This window comes from Sardina pilchardus, chromosome 21 (assembly GCF_963854185.1).
Source record: "Sardina pilchardus chromosome 21, fSarPil1.1, whole genome shotgun sequence".
NCBI classification, from domain to species: Eukaryota; Metazoa; Chordata; class Actinopteri; order Clupeiformes; family Clupeidae; genus Sardina; species Sardina pilchardus.
Genome location: NC_085014.1, coordinates 11,248,087 through 11,275,980, shown reverse-complemented (window position 1 = coordinate 11,275,980; position 27,894 = coordinate 11,248,087). Strand labels below are relative to the sequence as shown.

General features: G+C 43.2%; 3 protein-coding genes across 5 annotated transcripts in view; 1 reads left to right on the top strand and 2 right to left on the bottom strand.

Moving 5' to 3' along the window:
- Positions 1-86: 86 nt before the first annotated feature.
- mgarpa (mitochondria localized glutamic acid rich protein a) lies at positions 87-17,782 on the bottom strand. 3 transcript variants are annotated; one of them, XM_062524151.1, is made up of 8 exons: positions 17,525-17,782; positions 13,760-13,863; positions 13,492-13,597; positions 11,813-11,836; positions 6,801-7,295; positions 2,846-3,973; positions 2,484-2,542; positions 87-2,231 (listed from the first exon to the last, which is right to left on the bottom strand). In XM_062524151.1, the coding sequence occupies exons 1-7, from the start codon at positions 17,613-17,615 to the stop codon at positions 2,523-2,525; spliced, it is 1,968 nt and encodes a 655-aa protein (XP_062380135.1). In that variant the 5' UTR covers positions 17,616-17,782; the 3' UTR covers positions 87-2,231; positions 2,484-2,522. The 3 variants fall into 3 exon arrangements, with proteins under 3 accessions (XP_062380135.1, XP_062380134.1, XP_062380136.1); XM_062524150.1 differs by having other exon boundaries at positions 2,853-3,973; XM_062524152.1 differs by lacking the exons at positions 87-2,231; positions 2,484-2,542; positions 2,846-3,973; positions 6,801-7,295 and adding an exon at positions 8,053-8,376 and having other exon boundaries at positions 17,525-17,754.
- A 2,811-nt stretch (positions 17,783-20,593) lies between these two features.
- On the bottom strand, positions 20,594-24,352 carry ndufc1 (NADH:ubiquinone oxidoreductase subunit C1). Its single transcript, XM_062524512.1, has 4 exons — positions 24,217-24,352; positions 23,468-23,571; positions 23,103-23,176; positions 20,594-20,748 (listed from the first exon to the last, which is right to left on the bottom strand). The coding sequence occupies exons 1-3, from the start codon at positions 24,260-24,262 to the stop codon at positions 23,117-23,119; spliced, it is 210 nt and encodes a 69-aa protein (XP_062380496.1). The 5' UTR covers positions 24,263-24,352; the 3' UTR covers positions 20,594-20,748; positions 23,103-23,116.
- A 745-nt stretch (positions 24,353-25,097) lies between these two features.
- naa15a (N-alpha-acetyltransferase 15, NatA auxiliary subunit a) overlaps positions 25,098-27,894 on the top strand; it is a 13,161-nt gene continuing 10,364 nt past the window's right edge. Inside the window, exons 1-4 of the mRNA XM_062524008.1 lie at positions 25,098-25,149; positions 25,249-25,334; positions 27,381-27,465; positions 27,634-27,738. Coding sequence (XP_062379992.1) covers positions 25,281-25,334; positions 27,381-27,465; positions 27,634-27,738 — 244 coding nt within the window. The 5' untranslated portion in view covers positions 25,098-25,149; positions 25,249-25,280. The remainder of the gene's footprint in view (positions 25,150-25,248; positions 25,335-27,380; positions 27,466-27,633; positions 27,739-27,894) is intronic.

The window sequence follows — 27,894 nt, the reverse complement described above, 5'->3', positions numbered from 1 at the left end:
GCCACCTGGTGGAAGCTACTGTCAGTCACCACACCTGAAATTCAAAACCTTAGGGAAAGCACACGCATGCAAATACAGCAAATCAATATAATTATCCATCCCTCTTTATTTCAAACAGGCAGAATGTGTCTACATTCACAGTAAATTGGCCACCAGGGTGGACCATCAGCTAGGCAACTAACAGAGCAACACAACGTTCTATATCACATGCCCTGCCAGCTGACATTTACAAAAAAAAGGAAAAGGAAAAAGAACACAGCAGTGAGCAAACACATAAGGACAGACACTGAGAAAGCTACTCATTTTGTGTTCTTACATTCGCTTCAGGGTCCCTTTCTTCAAACATGATAAATACAGAAATGAAGGACAAATGGCAAAATGAATTCATTGCAAAAACTATATAAGCATGAAACAGTGAATTACACCCAGATACTGAATGCTAAACACTATAACAGAACTGTTTGAGTAGCCTAGCAAAAAGCAGCTGAAACATGAAATATACTGAAGAGTGGGACTATTGCAAATCATTGGAAGCCAAGCTGGAAAAAAAAACTATGCAAAAATAAATTCACACAAAAATTCCCTTATACCAACCAAGTGTTTAAAAACAAAATAAACACCACTGAATTACTCAAGCCATCTGCTTGAGCGATCATTATAATTGACCACTGAAGCACAATCAGTCTGTTGCCAGTAATGGTACCCACTACAACAACCATTTCAATGGGGATGGGGCATGAATTGTCTTGCAGCTATGGACTTGAAATTAGCAATCTGGGCAACATTAATTATGGAGAGAGAGATAAGGGTGTTGATATGACTGAGAACGCTAGAAGAAAAGCTGACTCAAGCCTGAGGTCATTTTGATGTTGCTGGTAAGTCTAGGTACACCACAACACATGCACCAAATGTTTCCAAGTGCTTCACATTGTGAGATTTGATGGGGCTCATGTAGCCATCAGAAGAGCATATGTTTTAAGGATTGGATTTTTTTTGTATAAATATAGTACTGCTGATATTGCTGTAACACTGCTTGCTCCAGGAGAGAGGGAGTGGAAGATCAAGGTCTTAAGGAGCCTACAGAGGAGTGAGGTAGTGAGGTACAGTGTAGGTCCATGATTCCCCAAACATGCCAGTAATCTTTTAAAATACAGCAATACATTGTGTACAGCTGTAGTGCCTTAACATCTGGTTAAATAAATAATGTATTTTTTCTTGTCAGTTATGAATAAAAACAGCTGAAAGCGAGGAGTGCCTGAGACTCTTTCTGTGTAGAGTTCGCTTGTCGCTTATTGTGGCAGTTTTTGCTGGGGCTATACTGCCAATCGGCATGGAAACCATTAGGATGGTGGTAAGGAATCATGGCCTGGTAAGCCTTAGGGCTGACGTAGATTACCTGACACGAACAGAGCTGAATTCCAAAACGACCCACAAACATGGCAGAGCAGAGCGCTACTAGAAACGTAGCAGTAGCTCCCCTCTAACCTGCAGTTGTCCTTGAGGTCAAAAGGTCATCAAAAGGTCATCAAGCTTGTTCAACAGTTAATTTACCAAGACAGCCCTTTAACAGCAGCAAAGGCAGCGTGAAGGAGAGAAGCAGGGATTGGCTCAGGACAGGACAGGACAGAGTGGATGTGGTAAACATTGACTAAGTGTGTAGGCAGGTGATGATTTCTCTATAGCACTATCTAGGCCGACACCTGAATTACTACACGTGTTAACAGACTCCTGGAGCAGCAAACCACACTACTACCACTGTGCATCACTTCGCAAAATGTAACCAGTTGCAGCAATATTGTAGTTTGTTTTACCAGATCCTCGATACTGACAAGTTAGTTACTCTGACGAGAAAAGATCTGAAATTTGAGATTAAATATAGGAGTGCACAGTGCAGCTATTGTCATGACTGACATTCGGACTTCAAACTACAACAATTGTGGTGTTCTGGATTGATTGTGCATGCTTTCTGTGGCCTTCAATGCCATATAGTCAGCTCTCTGACTGGGGGAGGAGAGGGTTGTTTACAGAACAAGTAATTTGCATGAAATAGTTCTAGTTGAAGGAACCAGGAGGAACCACAAATCAAAACTTCCCGCAGACAGACAGTAAGGGGAGGGAGGAGGGTATCAGGTTTGGTACTGGGAGGTTGAGTTGAGGGGGAAAGGCACATCCATTTTCTTCTTCCAGTTGGGGGGACGGGGGGAGCTTTAGCCATCCAGGGATTCAAAGTCCTTTGAAAAGAGCACATCAGAAGAGATTTCACCTCCAGCATTTATGGAAAAAATATTCAAAATGCATGAAATGAAATCCACCTCACAAAGGAGGCATCACAATTTATTTAAGCCATAATGAATAAAGGGTTGTAATAACAGACAATGAAAGGAATGACTGAATGGGGTTGAACTATTCATAAAGCAATCTGTTAGTGTTAGGTAAGCTAGCAAGTCTTTATATGCAAATCAAAATAAAAACAAATTATTTACCTTACAGAACCAATATGATGATCTTACTGCATTTGAACTCTAAGCAGCCGCCTCTTTCCCTGAAGAAAACAAATACAAAGCTTTAAGTGAAATATACAATATTACACAAAGTAAATGTAAAATAACCTTTGAGAGAGATTTCCATACAGTGTGTAAGTGTTTGTGTACACACACACACACACAGAGCAGAGTGAAATGAGATACACAGAGGGTAGTCATGCAATAGTGATGGCAGTAGAGCATTAACCATGAGCACAGCCTCCACGAGCCAGAAAGGTGAATGAAGAAAGGGAAGTGATGTCACGTCTATTTCCTCCTGTCGCCGCCCTTCCCATGTGTGTTAGTACATCGAGTCGAATTACCTGTTACCTGGACAAGTGGCTCCTCATCATCATCGGGGGCAGGGATGACCCTGCCGGTCATGGAGGACACCCCCAGTACCTTGGGCTTCTTGTCGGACGTTGGGGCTCCTTCCAGGACAACCACAATGTACTCCCTTTTGGGCGCTGGAGCCTCAACTGGGGCTGGAGCAGGCTCGGGCTCGGGTTCGGCCGGAACCGCGGCCTCTTCTACAACCGCTGGACTTTCTGGGGCAACCTCGACAACACTTGCGACTTCCTCCACGACGGGACTTGCTGCGACCTCAACCACGCTTGCCACGACAACCTCTTCCGCAGCAGGACTTGCTGCAACCTCTTCCACGACCACACTTGCGACGACTTCTTCCACAACCGGACTTTCTGCGACCACCTCTGGACTTGCAGGCGACTCTGCCACCTGCTCAGGGACTGCGCCGTTCTCCACCACAGCTACTGGAGCCTCCTCCACAACCACTGGGGCAGCGGGCGCCTCCTCTGCTGCAGGTGCTTCCTCTACTGCAGGGGCAGCTGGGGCCTCTTCAGTCACTGCCACCTCCTCAACTGCAGGAGCAGCCTCTTCAACCACTGCAAGAGCAGCAGGGGCCTCCTCCACTACAGGGGCAGGAGCCACCTCCTCAACCACTGCTGGAGCCGCTTCAGCCACTGGGGCCTCCTCTACTGCTGGGGCAGGAGCAGCCTCCTCAACGACTGCAGGGGCCTCCTCTACTGCTGGGGCAGGAGCGGCCTCCTCAACGACTTCTGGAGCAGCGGGGGCCTCCTCGACAGCTGGGGCAGGAGCGGCCTCCTCAACCACTGCTGGAGCTGCTTCAGCCACTGGTGCCTCCTCGACCACTTCAGGAGCAGCAGGAGCCTCCTCGACAGCTGCGGCTTCCTCAGGAGCAGAGGGTGCTGCTGGGGTCTCCTCCACAGCGGGAGCAGCGGGTGCCTCCTCCTCAGCAACTGCTGCCGGGGCCTCCTCAGGAGCGGCTGCCACCTCCTCCTTCGCTGCCTCCAAAAGGACGGGCTCCTCTTCCGCGGGGATCACGGCCGCTGGCTCCAGGACGGAGGCCACAGCCATCTCCACGGGGGCCACAGCACTAAACACTGTGGCGAGCGCCTCCGACACGGCCCCTGGAACACAGAACCGACCAGCTTCCAATCACTCACTCAACAGAATTATAAGTAAAACAAGGACACCCACATCCCTTACACCCAAGAAACAAATCAATTTGTGATGGATTACCTTTTCCTTACACATTTGACATGTGCCCCTCAAGGGAAATTCAAATTTATTAAACAAAAAAATAAGAAAAAGAAAAAGAAAACTTCTTCCTTGAGAGTTCACCACTTTAGCCTTTCTTTGCTATCTGTGCAGAGTATGTGACTGAGAAATTGTGAACATGCAAGAAAGTGTGTTTACATGGGTTAGTGACCCGACACTACTAATGTGCTGTGACACTTCAAAAATCAACTTGAATTGGGTAATGAAAGATCCTAAAACACACTCCGATGTCATGGAAAGGTAGAAACATGTCTAAATATTACGGCACTTCAAAACTATATATATATTAAAAAAAAAAACACATTTAGTGCAACCTTTAGTGCAACAGAAGAATGGACAAGTTCAAAGAAAAACAAAATCAAAATAAGTGATGGGTGAAATAAATGAAGTAAGGAGGAGCTAGTGATTGGGAAGGAACATATGTGATGGGTCACAAAATGGTGAGGTTTACCTTAGGGTTGTTCAGGACTAATGTGAAGGTACTACATACATACATACATACATACATACATACAGTACATACATACTAGATGCTAGCACTGAAGCGAAATATGGAATCAGATATGTACTAGCGAGAGGAAAATGAATTCAGTGGGCAATGAGCGAGTAGAAATAACAGCCTGGATTTAAAACGGAGCTGTGGTCCTGCAGGTGACAGACACAATACAAATTCTTAAAAACCCATGCAGATGTGTGACCCAGGCCTTCCTGCCAAATATCACAAAGAAATGCTCACACCAGAAAATAGCATCTACAGAACACTTGCAAAATCCTGTAAAAAAAAAGGAAGAAAAAAAAAAAAGTGTACTTGTGTAGGCGGCAGACTACTTGTGTTAATATTTGATGATCACACTTTCTCGATTGTTAAAATAAGATTTTGCTTAATGTTTTAGTTGCAGGAGAGACCTTGGCCTTCAATAAAAAAGCAAATGACGCTAAGGCCTTATTTGTTTTGATGAACACAGCAGTGTTAGCAGAGGCAAACCCAATCCAGAGAAATTAAACACGAAGGATACGTTCGGAAGTTCTCAATACTTTTATTAAATGGCTTCAAATTCCCTTGTCCAGTCTTATTCGTTACACTACTGCTTGATGATCCAGTTAAAAAAAAATAATGAGCAGGTTGAATGGAGCACACAATAGTTAAAGCTACTAGCTTTTCACATTAAAAACATCTAGAGTTCCTTGTATTTCCAAAACAGAGTAATCAGAGATGAATGATTGATACCACATGGTTACAGTAGCACAGCCTGCACATGTTACTGAAGTCGATGGAGTTAAGAACAGCCAATGCGGAGCTGCAGTATTAGACCTTCATTCACATTCCATTGGCGTGTGGCAACTCAGTGATATCTGGCAGAAGAGCACAAGTTGTTTTAAAATAAAAACATAGAAAAGGGGGGGGGGGGGGGGCAGGGGGTTCCCAAATCAAGCATAATCAATTCTTAGTGGTTACAATACACAAGTGAAGAAAAAGAAGATAAAAAAAGAAGAAATATTTGAGTTCTCATGACAAGTTTTTGTGTCTTGGAGAGCGGCCTTGATCCTTGCAATAAAACATAAGGCAAGTCACAGGTAAGGAAGGTCATAGCTTGGTGAGAGCTTGTAAACAGAGTGTAGTTTTAGTGGTGTGTCAGACAGAGAGTGTGAAGAAAGAAAAAGTGAAAAAAGAGAGGGCTGGGAGAAGAGGGGAAAGAAGGACAGTCAGAAGAAAAAGGGTCGGTTTCGTTTTCTGCTTTGGTCACAAGGAAAACTGGTGCCATCTTCACCAAAAATGCTGGATCGAATGAGTGGTAGAGTGGCTTGTCTCGTGTTGATGACCTCATGGAACACATTGGAACACGGATGTGATTGGTATGTTCATTCCGACACCATCTCTGCTGGCAAGGGAATCCAGCTCTAGACGTCTACGTAGAGACATCTGTAAAAGCCATTCTTACTCTTCGAGCCCCATCAGGGGCTACATATAATATATTCACAACTGGCCATAACAGTGCCTGACCACGATCAACAAAACAAACAACCCAAAAATCTAAACAACACACAGGGCATCTACACTGAGGACAGGAATTTAAGGTAGAGCGGGCAGGGGGGGAAAAACTCTACTCTTATTCACACAGGCATACATTCTGTTCTTTGAAACAAGCAGCTTTCATCTCCCAATAAATAGTATCTACACAACAGTGCTTATTTGAAAACAAAGTGGTTTGATCTTGAAAAGAGCTACCATTGATAGACAATTCATTTAAGTGGTATTGGGTGTCTATTCACACCACACAGGTTGACTAGGACATGGGTGAGGAGAGGAACGCCACCCCCCTGGTTATCATTTGAGCATCACTGCATGTGTGAACACAGGGGAAACTATAGTGTAGATCATCCCTGGTAGACTAGGTAGGTATGGTTAGGTTGACTTCACCTTGGTGTTAGAACGGCAGTGCATGTGTGTGCATATATCTATCTCTGTCTGTGCTGCATAACTAGAGGTTAGGGAAGTGGGTAACGGGGAGAGCCTCTACCTGAAGTGGATGTGTTGGTTCTGGAAGAAAGTGTGTAAGAGATGTAGTGTGTGTATGGGAGAGAGATTGAGAGTATGTGTGTGTGTGTGTGTGTGTGTGTGTGTCTACCCTCAGGCCTAAGAGGCCTCTGACTCGGCCTCCTCAGAGCTGGGCGTACCGTTGGTCTCCTCCGCTGCTGGCTCCTCCATGGCCTCGGCCAGCGCAGCCTCCACTGTCTCCGGCGCCGCCACCGCCTCCGCCGCCGCCTCCACCTCCTGCGCCACCTTCTCCACCTCCTCCGCCACCGCGGCAACCTCCTCCGCCACAGCGGCAACCTCCTCCGCGGCCTCGGCGACGACCTCCGCGACCTCTGCAACGGCCTCGGCAACCGCCTCCACTGCGGTCTCTACGGCGCCGGCCTCTTCCTCGGCAGCAGGCTCCGCGGCGACGACCTCCTCGGACTCTGCGGGCGCGGCGGCCTCCTCCTCGGCAGCAGGCTCGGCCTCGGCCTCGGGTTCAGCGCCATCCTCCACCGCGGCAGCCTCTTCCCCGTCCTCCCCGCCGGCCGCCTCCTCTGCGGCCTCTCCATCCTCCGCAGCCTCGCCATCCTCGGCTCCGCCATCCTCCGCCGCCTCCTCTCCTTCCTCGCCTCCCTCCTCCTCCTCACCGTCACCTGGCCGATCGAGAAGATCAAAAGGGGACAAGAGACGGAGAGCATACAGGACGAGGAGAAAAAAAAAAATCAGTATTTCATCCAGTGAAGAAAAACAAAGCACGACACACATCTACACACACATGCACGCGCACGCACACACACACACACACTTGCTTACCTCTAACGTGACTAAGTGGCTTTTCATATAGTCTGTTCTGTTGGTAGATATCTCCTGCTCATGACTGCTTCGAGAGATGGCATGGACTAGCTGACAGCTGACATGATCCGTTTCGGCATCCCCAGCTCTTTTATACCCTTTGTTTTTATGTAGATCTTTTCCTAACACTTACTGTGAGTTAATTTACTGACTTAGATTTGTCACCTAAAAAAACACACATTTAGAGTACCTACCTTGACTAGGAACTCAAACAAGTCTTTACTCAAGCCAACTCACTCACACTCACACACAAAAACTTTTCTTACCAGTTGTCTCCTGTGGAAAGAAAATTGCTAAGCCAAACCAAACCACCACACTCACACACCCCACAGCAAGTTGCATGCAAACCCAAGAGGAGGGGAGAGGGTAAGAGAGGAGTGAAGGAGGGCAAAGAAGATATGGATCAGAGAGGAGGGATAGAGGAAGGAGGGAGGGGAGGGAAGGGAGGGGGGGGGGGGGGTGAAGGGAGGGATATACAAAAAGATGGCTGAGCTTACCATCTGTTCAAAGCTATCAGTGAGTCTGGAAATTCCAATAACAGACACACAACCCAGGTGCTTCCTTGTGCGTGTTTGTTTAATACGTTATCCTCGGACAAAAAGCTTTCTACACATGCTTGCTTTTCTTTAAAAAAAAAATTCAATGATGTAAACAGAAGTCAATGATGTAAACAATTTGGATTTCAGTGTCCAATGCTTAAGGCAACGTAAAAAGTCAATAAACAAATCCAACACTATGTTCAGTCATGTAATTTTACTTGTAGAGCAGGACTCAATGTGACATTAGCAGTAGCAGTAGCAGTAGCAGGGGTGACTCAGCCGTACAGTCCTGACTCTTGACTATTGGGCCGAGGTTGTCTGCAGCCCAGTATAAGTTAAACCGCTGGAAAGAGTCAAAACAGACACAGAGTTAGCAAATCGGTCAAGGAGCACTAGAAGCTTGTGGTTTTTTTTTGTTTTGCTTTTTTATATTATATATATATATAAAATGGAAAGAATAGTAATGAACATCTTTCAGACGTCACTGGAGGTTAGTCAAAGACAAAAAAAAGGCTCATCATTCACACATCCTGATTGTGTATTACTAAACACATCAGAGTGATAAAATGTCATTAGCCATTTGACTGACTCTAGTGAGGTGTTATTGTTGTCATTTTGCATTTCTTGTTAAGCTCTGAGGTAGGACAGGAAGAGAGTAGAGAAGAGGCAGGAGAGATTGAGAGAACATGGGAATTGATAGGTTCAAAGATCAGGTAATTGAACAGGGATCGTCCAATAGGATTTCAGTGTGGTGGGGGGTGGTGTAGAGGGAAGGCAAACCCTGTTGGGTCATTCCACGCCAAATCAACCAGAGCCCACGCACTTGCGTCTCCAAAAAAATTGAAAAAAATACCATGTGTGCCTATGTTACCCAGGAGACACTCTGTAAAATGTTTTTGTGCTAAGATCAAGACTTTTCAAGTAACAGCCAGTTTTACAGGGGGAGGGGGGTGTCAAATTGGTTCTACCTCTTTTTTTTGTCAAAGTTCACAAGCTCATTGCTCAAGAACTAGAATCTGTAGGAGGCTCAAATTGTGCAGGCTGGTGCATAAATAGGAATAGTATGCAGTAAAATCACCACGAGTAGTCTGGATGATCCTGCATGGTCATAGCAGTCCCTCAAAGTTGATCAAAATTTTATTGGAGTTCTTGGCTGGGCTCTGTTTAGGCTTACAGAAGACATACTTTTACTCAACATAGGCTTTTGATTTTTTTTTCACTTATTGAGATCAGTAGAAACACTCTCCGAAAAAGCAATGAAGAGAAAAGAAAATCCATCAGGGACTGAACAGCAGACCTCACAAGTTTGAAAAATAATTTTGGATCTCATATTCAGAGCACCCTAACACCTTGTGGGAATATGCAAAGATTTTTTTTATATTTTTTTCTATAATCTGCATTACCTCTTCTTTTTAAAAACACCAATTTGACTTGTCTTATGCGAATCTTTCTTTTTCATTTTCCACCCTAAACATGGACAAAATGCACCATTGAGATCAATATGTTTTGTCCCCACCCGGCAATTTCAGTGATTCAGTGATTTTAGTGGCACCTAGTGGTTACTCTATACAAAACAAATCTCTCAATAGATCTCTATGGTGCATTTTGCCCTTGTTCAGGGTGGGAAATGAAAAAGAAAGATTTGCATAAGACAAGTCAAATTGGTGTTTTTAAAAAGAAGAGGTAATGCAGATTATAGAAAAAAATATTTAAAAAATCTTTGTATATTCCCACAAGGTGTTAGGGTGCTCTGAATATGAGATCCAAATTTATTTTTCAAACTTGTGAGGTCTGCTGTTCAGTCCCTGATGGATTTTCTTTTCTCTTCATTGTTTTTTCGGAGAGTGTTTCTACTTATCTCAATAAGAAATAAAACCCAAGAGTCTATGTTGAGTAAAAATGTGTCTTCTGAAGGCCTGAACAGAACCCAGCCAAAAACTCCAATAAAATTTTGATCAACTTTGAGGGACTGCTATGACCATGCAGGATCATCCAGACTACTTGTGGTGATTTTACTGCATACTATTCCTATTTATGCACCAGCCTGCAAAATTTGAGCCTCCTATAGATTCTAGTTCTTGAGCAATGAGCTTGTGAACTTTGACAAAAAAAAGAGGCAGAACAAATTTGACACCCCCCTCCCCCTGTAAAACTGGCTGTTACTTGAAAAGTATTGATCTTAGCACAAAAACATTTTACAGAGTGTCTCCTGGGTAACATAGGCACACATGGTATTTTTTTCAGATTTTTTTGAGACGCAAGTGCGTGGGCTCTGGTTGATTTGGCGTGGAATGACCCTGTTCTGATCAACAGGCTTTCAAGGAGTGGGATCGGATTTGGATCAATTGGATGTGGTGTACATGCAGTTTGGGGTTTAAAAACAAAAAAAAACGCTCAAATCCAAATAACTGATCACATTTTAAAGGTTATTTATAAGGTTTAGTAGTCACTGGGGATCCAGAGTATTCTCCTCTTTAACATCAATGAAGTCTTCCAACATTTCTTAAATATTCAACACTTTTATTATAGTGATTCACTGGACAGGCCTATAATCTTTTCGTATGCTGTAAAATACAGTAAGCAATGGATGATGCAGATTACTATGCTGTAAAAACAGCCAATTTGCGCACCTCAAATATATTGTACTAATCTATAAAGTAGTACATCAAATAACTAGCTAGAAATAGAAAATGGATCAGCAATCAAACTCTTAACGGCTCTTAGTCACAAAACTTAACTATTTCTTCAAAATAGTCTACTTCGGGTTCACAGGTTTAAGGGATGAATCATTTCTTTCTAGAGCAGTTATGATCTCTTGATGGTCAGAACAGGGAAACAACTATTCTCAAGTGTGTGAAACAGAAGCAGGTGTTCAAAGGTGATCAAGCCAGCGAGACTTCAGAATCGCCAAAATGGGGACCATGTCAATGATATAGTGACTACTTGCATATCTTTAAATTCCAAGAACCAACTAAAGCCCACTTGCAGTAAAGGAGATCTGCTTTGCATTTTCAGTTCAAAAAAGAACTCTGAACTTGACTATGACAACTATGTACAACCATGATAATATGGTCATGTATTTTTCATTACCCTTATCCACTACCGTTTCTAATGCTATGGAAAGCGCAAGACATTACTTTTCTGGTACACCAACATGTAAGGGACTCGTCTTCTACTGTTCTTAAGAATCTATTTCATGTTCTAAAATGTATCTAATCTAATATTAGAACATTCCGTCGTGTGGCATACAGGAATCTATAGTAGTCTAGTTTTACGAGCGTCAAAGGTGACCTCAGGCCAGTGGTGTCCATGTGCTATTTAAGGCGTAGAGGTGTAGAAATGCCATCCAAAACATTTTAAGGACACCAGGGAACTTCTCATCAAATATATTTTCATACACTAGCTGTGACGTGTTTAATCAACGCACAGAGAGTGTCTTTGTTCGTTTTCAGAGCACTCAGAGGCAGAAGACTTCACGGTCTCTAGGTGGACAAATTGCTCTTCGAATCAAAGGGCCCCATTTTGAAGATCTGAATGTCTCTAATCAGATTGCCTCTTGGAAAGTGTCATTTTGTCCGTGAAGTTATACATAAAAACCCTTGAGATGAGCAACGCATCCCAAAATATGTTAAAGTGTCTGACCAGTGAATGAGTACTTATTAAAGCATCAAATCCATGCAGTTCATCCTCACAACCCACATACCACTCAATGACAAGTGAGTTTAATGGAAGTGGTTAGAATAAAATCATACAATCCTTAGGTTCACAAAGGGACTCACCCTCCTCATCATCCTCATCCCTGCCTATGAAGAGAGAAACAGGGAATGTTTCACTAAAGGGTTAACTTCAGAAACACAACCTCCACAACAGCTTTACTGGATGGCCATGCAAGGAACCTGCACTGAATGGAAAAACTTCATGCGAGTCAATAAGTGACATACACATGCTGAGCTTTCCAGTGTGTGTGTGTGTGTGTGTGTGTGCGTGCACGAGTAAGCTTGCGTGTGCAGCTGTAACTGGCTTGGACACGCTCGTTTTTTTCCTGTATCGGAAGTGGCCTTGGCAGTGGCCGGTACGGGACCGTCCGGGTGTGACATGCCTGGTGGTGACAGCTGACTGGCCTAAGCTCCGCTGACCAGGAGAGATTACATCACCAGTATGCAGGGGAGGCCTCACTGGCCCAGAACCATTAGGGGATGGTCTGAATGGTCTGAATGGTCTGTGGTCTCTATAAAGAGGAGGCCCCTCTTAAATTCTGTTCAGTGGGCAGCAGGAGTGGACACACCAGCTGGTGAGCTGTCCTACACTACTGCTAAAAACAGATGGTCAGAGCCAAGATGGCTGTGTGCTTGGTTGTAAGTGTGTGTGCGTGAGAGAGAGACAGAGTGTGCGTGTGTGCGTGTGTGCGTGTGTGCGTGCGTGTGTGGTGTTTATAACCGATAAAACTGGTAGAGGTATCCAACGAGTGTCGCCATGACACCTAAGTAGCCGAACCTGCGTTGTATTGATTTTAATGTGGCGGTGGACAGCGCTTGGCATATCCTAAACCATGTAAAAGCCAAATTTAATATTTCTCTATCAGTAGTATATTGTATAATGTCCATATTGAGTGCAGAATCGTCTCAACAGTTCTAAAGAAATATAAGTTGAAGAGTATTCTAGTTGGCCTGCTGAGGCTGCATTAAGTAATAATGTAAACAGAATGGACGGAAGAGGAAAACCGGCTTGAAGTAGGGTTTCATGAATGAGGTGGATAAAGTCACCTGAATTATCTCCCGCTGTGCTACAAAAACAGATAAAGCTAAAGCAGGAAGCTCGGCAGGGAAGCTCTGAGCCTTTGGAACAAAGAAACAAAACAAACGACAAAAGAAAACGACGCAAGCACGCACGCGCACAAAACCTCTTATGTGTGCACAGGGTAAAGGAGAAAGTGTGTGTGTGTGTGTGTGTGTGTGTGTGTGTGTGAGCAGGTTGGACCCCAAATACGTCCTGTGTGATCATGACCACACACACACTTTTCCTGGATTTGTGAGCATGAGAGTGTCTCAACACGTGTATGACATGAGCCGAGAGAGGTCATGGACGGGGACCTTATAAGGTCAGGGATTGGGACGAGTTTGAAACATATATACAGATACCTGGAAGCACGGGATTATCAGGCATGTCAAACCCCACTGCTTCTCACAATCCCACATACTGTAGCTAACCAGTCCATGCCCTGGGTGTCCCGACCTAACCACAGAGGCATCAGATCATGTGCTAGTCAGCTTAGCATGGCGAGCTAACTGGTGGCAGGTGACCCGGTAGAAAAGTATCTAAGAGCCATCCAATAAAGCATATGGGGGGGAACAACCGGACATGGCCTCTTCTTAAACCATCAACGTCTTTAAGGGGCTTGACTTTAAGGTATGGTCAGGTTAAAGAAAACAAGGCTCAAGGAAACCTGGAAAAGACTTACTCTTGGGTGGCCATGGTTTAGGCTTCCATTCGGTCTTGGGTCGCTCTTGAATGTCAGCGATGCGGTCATTAAACCTTGCGTGGTCCGTGGTCACGGTTTGGTAAGTCTGTATTGAAAGAAGATAGATGGTAACTTTTAGTAGGCTTAGTGCAAGTATTTGAAAACTGAAGACACTTGATCCTGACCATAAAGGTTATTTAACAGATTTCAATAGAGGAACATTGAAGGAAAAAGCTAATAAAAAAACATAAGCAGTGGCGTCACTTACGTAGGCGCAGGAGGCAGCAAGCGCGCCGCCGCAGAGTAAAGCATAAACAATGTTCTCGCCGCTGGGACCACCACCAGGGACTGATGACATGGTCCTTCGAGGGACTGAGAGAGAGAGAGAGAGAGAGAGAGAGAGAGAGAGAGAGAGAGAGAGAGAGAGAGAGAGAGAGAGAGAGAGAGAGAGAGAGAGAGAGAGAGAGAGAGAGAGAGAGAGAGAGAGAACACACAAGAAACAGATCAGAGCGCAGTCAACCTCAGTGGTGACAGAGCATGAAAAAAAACAAACAGTGGAGTCAGATGGTTATCAACGTAAACTAATAAACATTCGAGAACTGCCAGCACAGCTGTTATCACCTTCTAAAAAGCCACTGCTGAGTATAACGAGGAGTGCTAAAGTGGTTAAACATCAACAACTTCAATTCATAAACAAATAATAGCATTATGTGCAGCAATGACAGCTTCAAAGACATAAAGCATACATTATGGAGAGTATTATAATAAAACTGTGACGACTTAACTGTTCCCTTCAAGTAAATGCTACAAGGAGGAATGACTGACTTCTCTGCATTGACCGACTTCAGGGTTCAGCACAACCCACAGCAAATAAAAGGGTATCAAGGATGAGTTAATTGGCCAGCCATTGCCCTGATGTAATGTTACAACGATCATTTTGTGTACCAATTTTATATCAGTCATCTGGTGTTTAAGCACTTGAGTCAACTGTTTGGAATGAACAGTGTTATGGAAAAGTGATACTTTTACAGGCAAAAACATACCAGGGACCACTAAAAATCTGATCTACTGACCCGAAGGTCCAAGGGGGGAGCGTTACGATGGACACTATGGGATCTCTAAGCTTGTCAGATCGTTATACCAATAATTACCCCCCAGTTAACAAGAATCATAATTGGATTAACCCTTCTCATGCTCGTCTTACCCGGACCACTCTAAAATAAGCCTTCCTCTACTACCCGAGCCTCTGCTGGCTTTAAAAAGATTGGCAATGGAATCAAACGGGTGCCAAAACAAAGCAGGCTACTGATCCAGAATGGACAATGACCTATAGGGAAGCATCTGAGAGGCTTTCACCCCTGCAGGGGATACTGGATCTAGCCTGATTGGATTGCTGGAGAAGGGTTTAGGTATCCAGAAATATGCCCGTCACAGCACGTCTTGCTTGGTCTTGTTTCCACAAAGCCATCCCAATTACTGAAGAGGAAACTCAGGCTCACAAAACTATAACTAGGAAGCACATGTATAAAAGCTTACAAATGAGGTGGCTATCATGGTCATCCACTTATTTATAAGCAAAAATAATAGTTTTGCCATTGTCTTCATTCACTGTAATGTATCTACATTGGTCTGATTTGTTGCAATGTATATCACCTAAAACTTCACATGTGAATTTGTACAACAAACTACATGCACACAGGAGCCATGTTTAGAAACTGTCCCCCAACTCTCTGGCAGAAGCCACTCTCATTACGTCAGTGGCGTGGCGCGGCGCTTGGGCCAAATGTCGTGTTTACTTCGTCCCTTGGCTGAGTGACAATAGCTTCCTCTTGCCAGATAGAGAGGGATTATTCTTACAAGCCTGCCATTCATCCAACCACGAGTAAGAATACACAGGGATAGTTCATAATATGGTGGAGACGCTCTCAAGTGCTTATTACACAATGTACAGGCAAGTATACTAGCACAGGCTGCCCAACAATAACCCCAGTGACAATGGCCCATACACTGACATACACCGGAGTATAGTTAGTTATGAGTAAAACGTCAGCTTTCTCCCATATACTCACAAAGTTAATCCTGTCACACAGTACCTGCAGCGGTTAAATGGGTTGTAGACACTAGAGTGTTATTTATACCAGCTAATCTGCTAATCTGTCTCAGGAGTCAAAGGGTAGCTACTTGGAAGTAAGACTGAGGGGCCGAGAGGGAACAACTTTCTCAGGATGGCAGAGGGATGCAGGGACACAGGGGTGACAGGGAACACGATGCACTTGCATGCGTGTACAAGAAGGCAACTGGATAGGGTGTGTGCGTGTGCGTGTGTGTGTGTCAAAATTGGGCTGAGGGAAATTAGGGAAGACAAAGCCTGTGGCGAGGTCAGAATTATCGTGACCTTCTGCCAGTAGTCCACTCAGCCTACCAGTGCAGCAAGGTGGCACTGGTCACGCATGCAGCCTAATCAGCTGATTTAGTAGGGACCATTCTGGCCTGGACATGGTACATCTCTGGTCAAGTCTAGACTACTGCAATAGCGCATTATGGCTGAAGTCTATCCTACGGCCACAAATGAAACCGCAATTTTGTGGATGCGTGTGCTTTCCCTTACTCCTAAGGATTGAAACTGCAATGCCGTTTTATGGTCATGTCCAATGTAGTTGCACTGCAATTTTCTCATGCCCGAAACACTGCATTCCTGCATAATGAACGGCAAGCCATCCCTCAAAAACTGCAGCGTTGACACTCAAAAAACCTGCAGCTATTGTTTTGTGAAGGTTTATTGCTAAGCAGAGGGATAGAGGAGATCCAGATGACAGCAGACAGTACACCATGTACCTTTTCTAGGTATTGGCTACACGGACATTTCAGCCTGATGTTTAAAGATTATAACGCTTCTAGTGTTGTAGGAAACGCTACATCACAACAACACTATGATAACGTAATTTCCTTCAGTGTGTACATCAGTTGTCTCCCTACACGACTCTTCTTCGGATCCTGCAACCGTTCGAGTCAACCCCGACCAGACTACATCATGTGTCTGACAGATAACGATTGTAATCCGCGTTTAGAACGACAGAGCTGTAGAGCTTGAGTGTGGCTTTCAATTATTCAGCCATTTTCTAGTTTTGCAACATCATGAGCGAGGCACATGCACGCGCGCAAAGTTCACGAGGGTTGGCTACGGACACTCCGTGTTGTGCGTGCCTTACGCACCGGCAGCCTATACATTGAGCTAGACGTCACACGTATATACCACGTGAGCCTATATGCACGAACCATATTTTCCTGCCACCCTTGATCTAATGAAGGTCACTTATCAGAAGTATTTAAAAGTTAATGTACTCAAAACTCCCATCCAAAATCATATAATAGGTTGTTTCATAACGCTATCCCAACTGGGCCATTTCACACATTTGTGTAACATATAACGTATCGAAGTTTTGTCTTAGGCTACGTTGTAGCAGACCCAGCAAGGAGGAAAAACAGAAATTCATTGTTACTTTGTCCTACATTTTGGGCCTCCTATGTTACAGACTGGTCAAGAATAGCCATCACTGGACACAATTACTGAAATTGTTGGTGGATGACTATACATTTGACAACATCAGGCAACCAGCTCCCACTTGTTCAGCAGTGTATAGCATATGCCACGTTTTGTCGAAATTGTTGCGCAATATTCTAAGGACAAGGTTGTCGGTTTTAAGTGAAATAAATAATCCCACTGCAGCATCACGAAAAAGTCTCTCCTGACCTTCATCTCCCCTTAACGCCAAACGGGTGCCATCTTTCCATTTTTCAAAATAGCTTTGCTCAGACGCCTATGGTACAATGTCGAACGCTCGAATTCACAAAGTACATCGTGTCCCTTCAAGGTTTTAGCCAAGCATGCCTCTCTCAGCATTCTCCAATTAAACAAGTGGGTTGGGTCTTTCCAATTCAATTCGCAATACTAAAGGACAACTTCAGAATCCTAATCATTACACTGAAGCATGATGAAAAATGATACCACTAATCAAGCATTTCCTACACTTACCATTTCTGTTAAGGTGAGAGAAGGGGGATTTTGTGAGTAAATGCCGAGCCAGAGGCCCAGATCTCTGCAAAGCTGCCCGACACAGAGACATGGCCGTGCGATGTCCAGCAGCAACGGGAATGCGGCGTGAATGTGCACTGCGAGGACTAGTCGACCTGCCGAGAGAGTGGCGTGCTGGATGGATGAGAGGGAGGGGATGAGCAGAGGAAGTCCTTAGTAAAAGCTCCACTCTAGAAGCGTGTTGCTTTATGACGTACTCTCCCCACTCAAGACTTCCTTCCTTGACGTCACAGAGCGATTGTGATATGGGTATGTTCATAGATAGATGTATATATGTCTATGGCCTGGGTATGTTGCTTTTAACAATAATGTTCATTTACGACCAAAGCTATTACTCAAGGTAAATAAAGGCGGATGCCTAGCCTGTGGCCTAAAAGCATGTTGTAAACGCACTCTTTTTATCCTAATACAACCCATTGTTTACCACTTAAACGATCTAAAAACGCGCACACGTGTTTGCTCAACTACACGAGTTATCATGTGGAATACAGAATTGATCTTGAGATTGTAGGCCTTTTAAATCCTTAAGGGGTTATCTTCATAATATACAGCGCCCTCCATAATTATTGGCACCCCTGGTTAAGATGTGTTAAAATTCAGTTTTTATTGTTGAAGCATACTCTCACACTGAACATTGTAGAAAAATGTAACCTTCAACTGAAGTGAATTGTAAGGGAAAAAAAGAAATCCCTGACAAAGAAATAATTATTCATCATAAAATTACCTGTTCCACAATTATTGGCACCCCTAACAATTCCTAGGAAATAAATGTAATTAAAGTATGTCATTTCTACAGTAGTTTACAAAGTTCATCAGAGTATGTACATGAACATTTCATTAGATGAACATCTAATTAGTAATTCTTAACATCCTGTTTCATGGGGTATATGACGTGAAACAGAGGCGCATTTCTCTTCAACATGGGAAAGACAAAGGAACACACCGTTTAAGTAAGGCAGATGTGTGTCGACCTTCACAAGTCAGGCAATGGCTACAAGAAAATAGCCACTCGCCTACACCAGCCCATATCTACGGTCAGAGGAATCGTTTAAAACAACTGGAACAGTGGTAAACAAGCCTGGAAGAGGACACAAGCTTATTTTGCCACCACGTACAATGAGGAGGATGGTAAGAGAAATAAAAAAAAGCTCACAGTTACATAATTGCATCAAATGGTTGCATCTTGGGGTCACAAAGTCTCCATAACAACCATCAGGCGCTATCTACATGCCAACAAGTTGTTTGGGAGGCATGCACGGAAAAAAACCCTTTCTCTCTCAAAATCATAAGCGTCTGGAGTTTGCTAAGCGGTACTGGGCCTTCAACTGGGACCGTGTGCTTTAGTCAGATGAGACAATAGAGCTTTTTGGCAACAAACACTCTAAGTGGGTCTGGCGTAACAAAAAGATGAGTATGCAGAACAGCACCCCATGCCCACTGTGAAGTATTGGGGAGGATCGGTGATGCTGTGGGCCTGTTTCTCTTCCAAAGGGCCTGGGAACCTTGTTAGGGTGCATGGCATCATGAATGCTTTGAAATACCAAGACATTTTAAATCAAAATCTGGTGGCCTCTGTCCGAAAGCTGAAGATGGGTCGTCACTGGGTCTTTCAGCAAGATAATGACCCTAAACATATGGCCAAATCGACACAGAAATGGTTCACCAGACACCGTATCAAGCTCCTACCATGGCCATCTCAGTTCCCAGACCTCAACCCCATTGAGGAATGGTCGAAGATCCCTCTTTCTGTTTTCTCTAATCTCGTGAAACATAAGAGAAGAGATTAGGTGCTGTTTTATTAGCAAAAGGGTTGTACAAGGTATTAACATCAGGGGTGCTAATAATTGTGGCACATGATTTGATGTAAAATCATTATTTCTTAGTGTGGGATTTTTTCCTTCTGAATAAATTCACTTGAATTAAAGGTTGGATTTTACGCTTTTTTTCATTGTGGTCCTATATTATTTTTTAAAAAAATAATAATTTATTAGAAGCTAAAGAACACATCTTAACCAGGGGTGCCAATAATTATGGAGGGCGCTGTAGCCTGAAGTCAATCCTGTGCTCCCAGATTTATGATCAACAACTAATTTCCCCACTGTCATGTCACGCCTCAAAAACAGGGACCACTCTCAAAACTTCTGTTTGCTCTGTAGTTCTCCCATCCTAGTTCGATTTTAAAATCAAATTCCAAGACTAACTTTTATTCCCAATCAAAAATTATCCATTTAATTTCTGAGTCCACTTCTGTTGTATTAAATCACGCCCTAAATTAGTTTGAATTAGCTTCACTCAAATGATCAGGCTCAGTGTTGCCATCAGTGTCATTTCTCAGTGTTATCACACCTTAACTATAAACTAGTACAATTCAATAAGTCTCATCACAAAAACATTACAGGACTTATTCAAATAAACCCAAAGACAACTTCTGTAAGAAGTCCGTGGGCAATGGGGACCCTGCATAGAACAACACACACTTTGACAACATTTGATCACATGGGGGCATAAGTGCATGTCCACAAGTGCACATCTAAGAGTTTTAGCATGAATATTGCCCTATACTATATCAGGAATTTATAACTGCGGGAAAGTGATGACATTCAGTGAATTTGTACAACTGCAAGACTGCCAAACAGGAGGAGCTGTACATTGCTGTTTAATCAAATAACATGCAATGCAATTTATGAACAGTCTGCTCATCAAACCATAAATAGAGCCTATAATAAACGGTTCAACAGTTAGTTTCAGTTGTTGAAGGGGAAACAAAGGTAGCTTAGCTCAGAGCGAAGTTCTAATGTAGGCGTTTACCATACAAAACTGCATGTTAATGTATAGCGAACTACCATAGCTACTCCTTAACAGCCACCACCAGGAAACTATATATTGTATTTTGCCATTTAAAACAAATGCATTGCAATGTTGCTCGTGTGAGTGATGGATGTAATGCATAACATTTAACGTTCCTCTTCGGAGAAATAAGTCCACCAATAACATTACAACTGCTCACAATGGATATTAACACATAGATGTCTTTATTATACAATTTAATTGACAGTCATTCATATTTTAACACCATTGGAATATACAGTTAAGGGGTAGGGTCATTCAGGAGTCCACCAAAAGCATGGAGCATTTAAATCAACCAGGTGTTCCCACAGAATGTGCTGTTGACAGAAAAAGAATAAAAAACAGTGTAAACATTTTGGCCACACGGTGTTTAGGATTTTTATCTTGATGACAAAACCTGCTAAATGCTCCTTTAAGTCTCAACAAATACAACTACCAGACATATCCAATGAGTGTTAGGTGCACAGTGTTGCACAAAGTACTACACCTACTGGTATGCGCTCTGCATTGGTTAAAATGTGTAAAGGCATCTTCAGAAGAGAATTGACAGACCAAGATGTCTACTGTATGTTTAGATAGAAACGATCTGAAGAGAAAACTCAAAAGTGGCCCTGTGTTTTCACTTTTTATTCCACGTTTGGGGGAGCGTTTATTGGGGGAAATCTGCATGCATACGGTGATGCAAAAGTGTGAAATTCGATTTAGTATGCATGCCGGGCGGCTAGGTGGTAGTGTGAAAGCGTGCTTGAATGGACTGGATGTGGACTAGCTCACTTTTCTTTCACACCAAAGATTCCCGACATGACGAGACTGAGTTGCAGCGGTGTGAATTAGAAGTTGCACGTAGTTGCAAGCAGTCGCAAGCCGTCGCAGAGCATTAAACTCGTTGAGTCGCAGTCGCAAGGTTTTAGAACGTCGCGGCTCGTCTCGTCGGGACGCTTTGGTCTGAACCCTACTTAAAACACACATTTCAAAACTATTGCAATGTAATAGCTCATATCTGTTGTTATGCATCCCTACGCACCAAGGCACTTTAGCCTCTGATCTCACACTACATGCCGTATTTCAGGCAAACGGACATGCATTAAGTCGTGTTTGGACATTGTTTTGTCATTAGTAGCACCAATTAATTGCATGGTAGCTAAAGGGAAACTCCGGAGAAATAACAACTGAGGGTCTATTTATGAAAGACAACATATTCAAACTTTGAATTTTTGAGAGCAGAATTGCGTTAATTGGTGGAATTTTGAGCAAGAATGCTGATTGCATTAGAAATGAAAGGCTTACAGTGAAAGCACGTGAGGGCAAGCTAGCACATAAAAAAACAAACACTATTTTATACCACTGACAATGCTCAAAATATAACTACACGTATGTGATAGTGTGATGAGGGTCCCAACAGACAAACCACAGTATTGTAAACTGTGTACAGAGAGATCAGTTTCTGAAGGAAGCACATTTTCTGACTGTGTTCCGGAACTGTCAAATCAGTGGGCACATTCCCTCTTGCAGTGCTGTGCAGATCTGGCAGAATCTTAATACTACTCACATTCACCCAGATCTACACAACGCTGGAAGAAGTCGAAAGAGCCCACTGATTTGACACTACCGGAACACATAACAGAACATTTCGAAGTCAGAAAATCCGTGTGATGAGGGTTTTTAGGGACAGGAGAAAAGGCGGCACTATGCATAAATAATCACCATTTATTCCACAGACGCGTTTTGGCGCTCTACCTTCCTCAGCGTGTATGATTTCTAGGGACCCTCATTACACACACACCCGTGAGGGAAATTTGGTCTCTGCATTTATCCCAATCCATGAATTGATGAAACACACACAGCACACACTGAGAAGCGCACACTAACGCGGAGCATAGAGGATGTAGAGACCCTCATCACACTACCACAGGAATGTAATTACCACTCTAAATCCGCTGTTGGGCAGGCAGCTCACTGCTCCATGTTAGTGTGTGCTTAACCTCACTGTCTTGCTCAAAACTTCACCAATGAACGTAATTTTGCTCTCAAATGAAAGTTTGAATTAGTTAACTGCTGAAAATAATGTTTTTAGTGTGTGTGGGGTATCACTTTAAGTATTGGATATTAAATATGCATATTCTCCTCACAACAGTTCTGTATTCATATAATAGACTAAAGCTTCAGACTATATAAATGAAGAAAATTGCGAATAAAACCAAACAAGAAAACAAATCATTCTCGTGACATGACTGCACCAGGGCAGGAAACAGCATAAAAAAAGCACATGCTATACGTGTTTGGTTGCTGACTAAGGTCTTAGTAGTACATCAAGAATTGTGGATTGTGCCCTGTGTTGCCAGATTGGGTTGACTGATTTCCGTCCAATCGCCCCGCCGTCTTCAGCAAAAAAACGCCCGATGATGTTTTTCTCATAGAGAACCGTTGAACTCAAAATGTTATTTACCCGCCTACAGCTTATTTTCCCCCGCCGAACGATATAAAAGAAGCCCAATTGGGCGGGCACCTGCCCAATCTGGCAACACTGATTGTGCCTACTAAAGTTTAACATGGTAAGTCAGTCTCCTGTTAAGTCCAGTCAGCTTCAACTGAGCAGCAGAAGATACACCCATGCCAAGGCGGTGTGTATATGACAAGTTACAAATGTAATGGTGGCTAATTGCATACTTACGTTTATAGGACATGTCATTCAATTCCCTGGCTGGCTTTGTACTCCTGCACACCAATGCTGTGCTGACTGAGAAGCTGGAACAGAGAGAGAGCAAGAGAGAGAGAGAAAGAAAGTCACTTTGCCATCACCATCTGTGGTAGTAGTAAATTAATGCAGTTAAGAAATATCTAGCAAGCACGCACATCCAAGAAGTTTGATGTGTTTGAACTGGGTGCTGGGCTAAAACTATACTATAAAGAAAAGTCCACACACCGATTTGCTTTGTGAGCAGACTTTTCTTTATAGTAGTGATGCAGGTACCATGGATGAATTGTGCCTTTAATTGTGGCCAAAAAACATATTGCTCTTGATCAGTGTTTCATTACCAAGCCCCACAGGATGCCAGAGGTTGCGAATGCACCTCCCACACGAAGCCAGTTAGGACTTGCTGTGTCCCGTTTCGAGGAGGTGAAGGCAGATCTAGTAACAGCTGCAAAAGAAAGCTTTAAGTTAATTTCAGTTCATCACTGAAATTAACACAGTTCATCACACTCATCACACACAATTGAGTTTACCAGCGAAACAATCTCATTGTTGCAACGTCTGAGAGGCAAGCAACCAAGTTAACCAAACAAAAAGAGAAAACTTCCTGGGAGAAGTGCCAGCATTTACTGAACTATTTAAGCCCTCCTGGACAACCAACTGGCATTTAGTTAAAAGGGAAAGAGTGATTTAACTAACTGCTAACTAAAGTTCGCACACAATTTGTCGTGTTTACAACCACACTTACTAACGTTAACCAGCATCGTATTTGTGCTAGTGAGCTAGCTATGTAGCTACTAGCTACATTTATCAATAAACCTAAGAGTCCCGCAAACGGTGTTCCTTTATACATAGCAAAGCAGCAAACGCATTGCTGTATGGAGTCTACAAATTGTTAGATATTAAGTCACTGTTTCATTGTTGGAAGAGATCAGTTGGGTAACATGTAAGCTAGCTGTCAGTGCTAAGCAAAGGTCAATCCTGAGGACAACTTCAATAATGTCAGCAGTCTATAGCTATGTTCTTCATTTACGAGGTACTCTGTTGTTATTAACATTAAAACAACACCACCAAAATAGATATCTTGACTTACTCCTGGTGACTGTTGCCGTTCGAAGTAATAGCCGATTCAAAGACATGTTCACACTTCACAAGGAGTCAGCCTAGCAAAGATGTGTTGCTCGATTCTACTGCAATCCATTCCACGGACTGGTAGAAGACAACTAATAGAACTCAGAGCAACCGATTGGGAAACAGGCCGCTAAATATTTTTTTTAGTTTGTGTTCAGTTTGTAGTACACACTGCTGATTGAAATTTAATGATTGGTGTTACAGTCCCTGCCATCCATACAGTGTATCATAATTTATCCTCACAGTTTGATATAAAGTCCGACAACCATTCATTCTCCAGAACATGCAGCCAAATATCTGCTTGCCTTTGCCTTTAACCAGAGACACTGGAGAGGGGTAAAGTAATGAAGGATCTTTGCTTATATTAACCATAGACATTAACCCTCTCTGATATATCTTAAAAAGTGACTTTCCCATCAGAATTCCATAACAGAGGGGTAAAAATAATTTTCTGTTGTAGACCACTGTGAGGGTAGATGGCAGGTGTGTGTGTGTGTGTGTGTGTGTGTGTGTGTGTGTGAGAGTGAGAGAGAGAGATTATTATTATTATTATTATTATTATTATTTATTATTATTATTATTAAAGGTGTAGGCATACTGAGAGCGTCTTCCTTTAACTTGTTAGAGGCTAGCTATCAAAGTCATTCTCAGTCAGTGAGCCTACCACAGAGTGCATAGGCTCCAGTACGTGAAAATAAATTAAAATAGACAAATAACTAATATTTAGACACACTGGATGTTTGATATAGGATTATTTCTACTTAGAAATTATCTGGTTTTGGTTAGAGTTCTCGCCACGCATGCGCATCGAGAACCCTGACCCGGAGGAGAAGGTGAGCAGACATCTTGGATCTGAAGGGGGCCTGCTGTCACCACGTGAGGCATAGGAGCCTGAGTAAGGGAGATACTAGTCCGTGTCCTGGACCTAAGGAACAGCCCGAAAGGAGATACATAATTGGGTTTTTACGATCTTGATTGATGTTTTGATTCACAGACTGCAGTGCTTTGGCAAGCAATATCTGAACAATGCCCTCGATCACCCTACCGCCTAAAGAGAACGCTCTCTTTAAGAGAATATTGGTGAGTGGATCTCAAACTAATGTTAGCCGTGGTTCGATGGTAGCAAGCTAGGTTGGTTAGCTGCATGTGTCAATCGCTATTTTGGGTTCTCTGGTCAGATAACTTGCCTAGCTATCTACATTTTCTGACCTGTCGATGTGCGATGCTCCTTGCACCCCGCCACTATAAACATTGATTGAGCGAGCGTTACTGATATATGAATAGGTAGCGTTGGCTAGCAAACCACCCCTACATACAATTGTGCTGGTTGACACTTCGGTGTATTTAACGTTAGCTTGCTAGTAGTAAATGTCAAGCTAACCAGCGTTAAGTTGATCAAGACTTAAATGGCCCGGCGTCTTTCATCACATTCCCTATAACTAAGTTGTTCTGCTGATTTAATGCTAACTATCAGTGTGTCGAGGACTAGATTGGCACCTGCGAGCAGCCGTACACTTTTGCAAACTTTACATGGTTATTACTACATACCACATCACCTAACGTTAGAACAAAGTGGAATTCAGCGATAATGCATTTGTCCCCCAGCTAATGCACGAGCCAAGCTTTTTCGCTTAGCTAATGGAACGTTTTAGTCGGGTTTTCAGATGTTAGATATGTGCCATTTTTTAAGTTGGCAAATTGTCATGCTTAATCGTTATTACCGTCTCTCAGAAGCATTTATCTGTGTTGTAAGTTAGAAACTGGAGGTGACCTAACGCTAACATACTGTGTGTGACCTTATGAAGCTATGGATATTCTTCCGTTCTTGTTAATGCTTTGTGAGTTTGGTGTTTTTGCTGTCACTCAAGGACAGCATTAAGTTAACTTGACAACGGATGTTTGCATGATAAACTATATCGATCTTCCACCAGTGCCACCCGCTGGTTTATAACCGGCGTAGTGTTGTTTATCACGAATAACTTTGTACTCTGAAGCGATAATGTCTGTAGAGTAGATGCATATTTTCAACACTGTTGGACCCACTTTACCTACCTATCAAATGATTGTCAATGCAGAGTTAGGTCAAGGTTGTGAAATTGCCTAGAAAGTGTGTTGTCTAGGAAGTCATCTGCCGGGGAACTTTGGCTCATGCTTGAGATTCACATCACATTGCAGTTCAACTGCTGGTAAATAATGTCAAGTTTTGGTGGTTTATTTTAGGCCTCTGTTGTTGAGGTGTGTATTGTGCTTTATCAGCAGCCCATGTGACCTTTACTTATTATCTGACCAAAGTTATTCCAGGGATGTATTTGTGCCAACAAGCCGACTGGATAAACTTGTGCGGTTCTTATCTTGACACTTGCCTGGCCAGAGGTGTATTGCAGTCTTGTGCTGGACACACTGGTTAATGGCGTTCTGGCCAAGATTGCTCTATGTGCTTACTATTCCAAGGGGCATTCCTGCACATTAGTGTTGTGGGCAAAGTTGGCAGGCGCTGTATTGGATACCCATGCTGTCAACACTTGGTCACTATCCAGTATTTGAGCATTGTATATAGACTGAACATGGTTAGACATCTGAAGTACTACGTATGTTGTTATTTTGTAACGACTGGGGACAAAATTAAAATTAAAACTACAAGCAGTATTCTTTCATTCTCCCCCACTGTCTGCACTGTTCTTTTGATCACATTGCACGCTGATGATATTGACGCCTGACACCACTACAAGTGCTCTGAATGCATCTCTCATATACAAATATAGACCCCAAGTGCTTTTCCACATGACTCGTCTGGTGAACGCCAGCTTTATGCGCAAGCCACCTACGTGATTTCTGTTTCCATAAATTAGGTTTTTTTTAAACATGAGAGACTTTTGGTGTGTGAGAGTGGGATATTTCTGCTGAAATGCTTCAAGCGCGTAGTCATACATACGCAGTGTGTTTTTGTGTCAGCAAGCCTGTGGATACCACACTGATCAGCTTCATCTTTTTTTTGTGTCATTTTGTGTCTTAGTAGTGTGCAAAATCTGTACAAAAGCCCTTGATTGTGTTAATGTGAATTGCAAGCATGTATTGCCACACCATGGAAAAGAGACATTTCTCATCACGGTTGTGTCTTCGTTTCAGAGATGCTACGAGCACAAGCAGTACAGGAACGGCCTCAAATTCTGCAAACAGATCTTGTCCAATCCCAAATTTGCAGAGCATGGAGGTAAGACTTAAACAGCCAATTCCCTGAGCAAAACCTGTCCTGTCTGACTTCTTGCCTAGTGCCTACTCTGTTGTTAAAACAAAACATTTCTCTGTTTCTCTATCTGTTTTTCTGTCTGTCTCTCTGTTGCTCCCTTGTTCCTTCTTCTCTCTCCATCCGTCCGCTCAGAGACCCTAGCGATGAAGGGGCTGACCCTCAATTGTTTGGGGAAGAAGGAGGATGCCTATGACCTCGTCAGGCGAGGCCTTCGCAACGACCTGAAGAGCCATGTGTGTATCCTTCACCACTTCTGCTAGTAGTCCGTTTAGACCTGCAGGAATTCTCTGGTAGTGAGCCAGAGCAAGGGATGTATGGAAGAAGGGAGGGAGGGAGGGAAAGAAAGAAAGGTAGATAAAGAGAACTCAAGAAAGGATGTGAAGTAGAATGTGA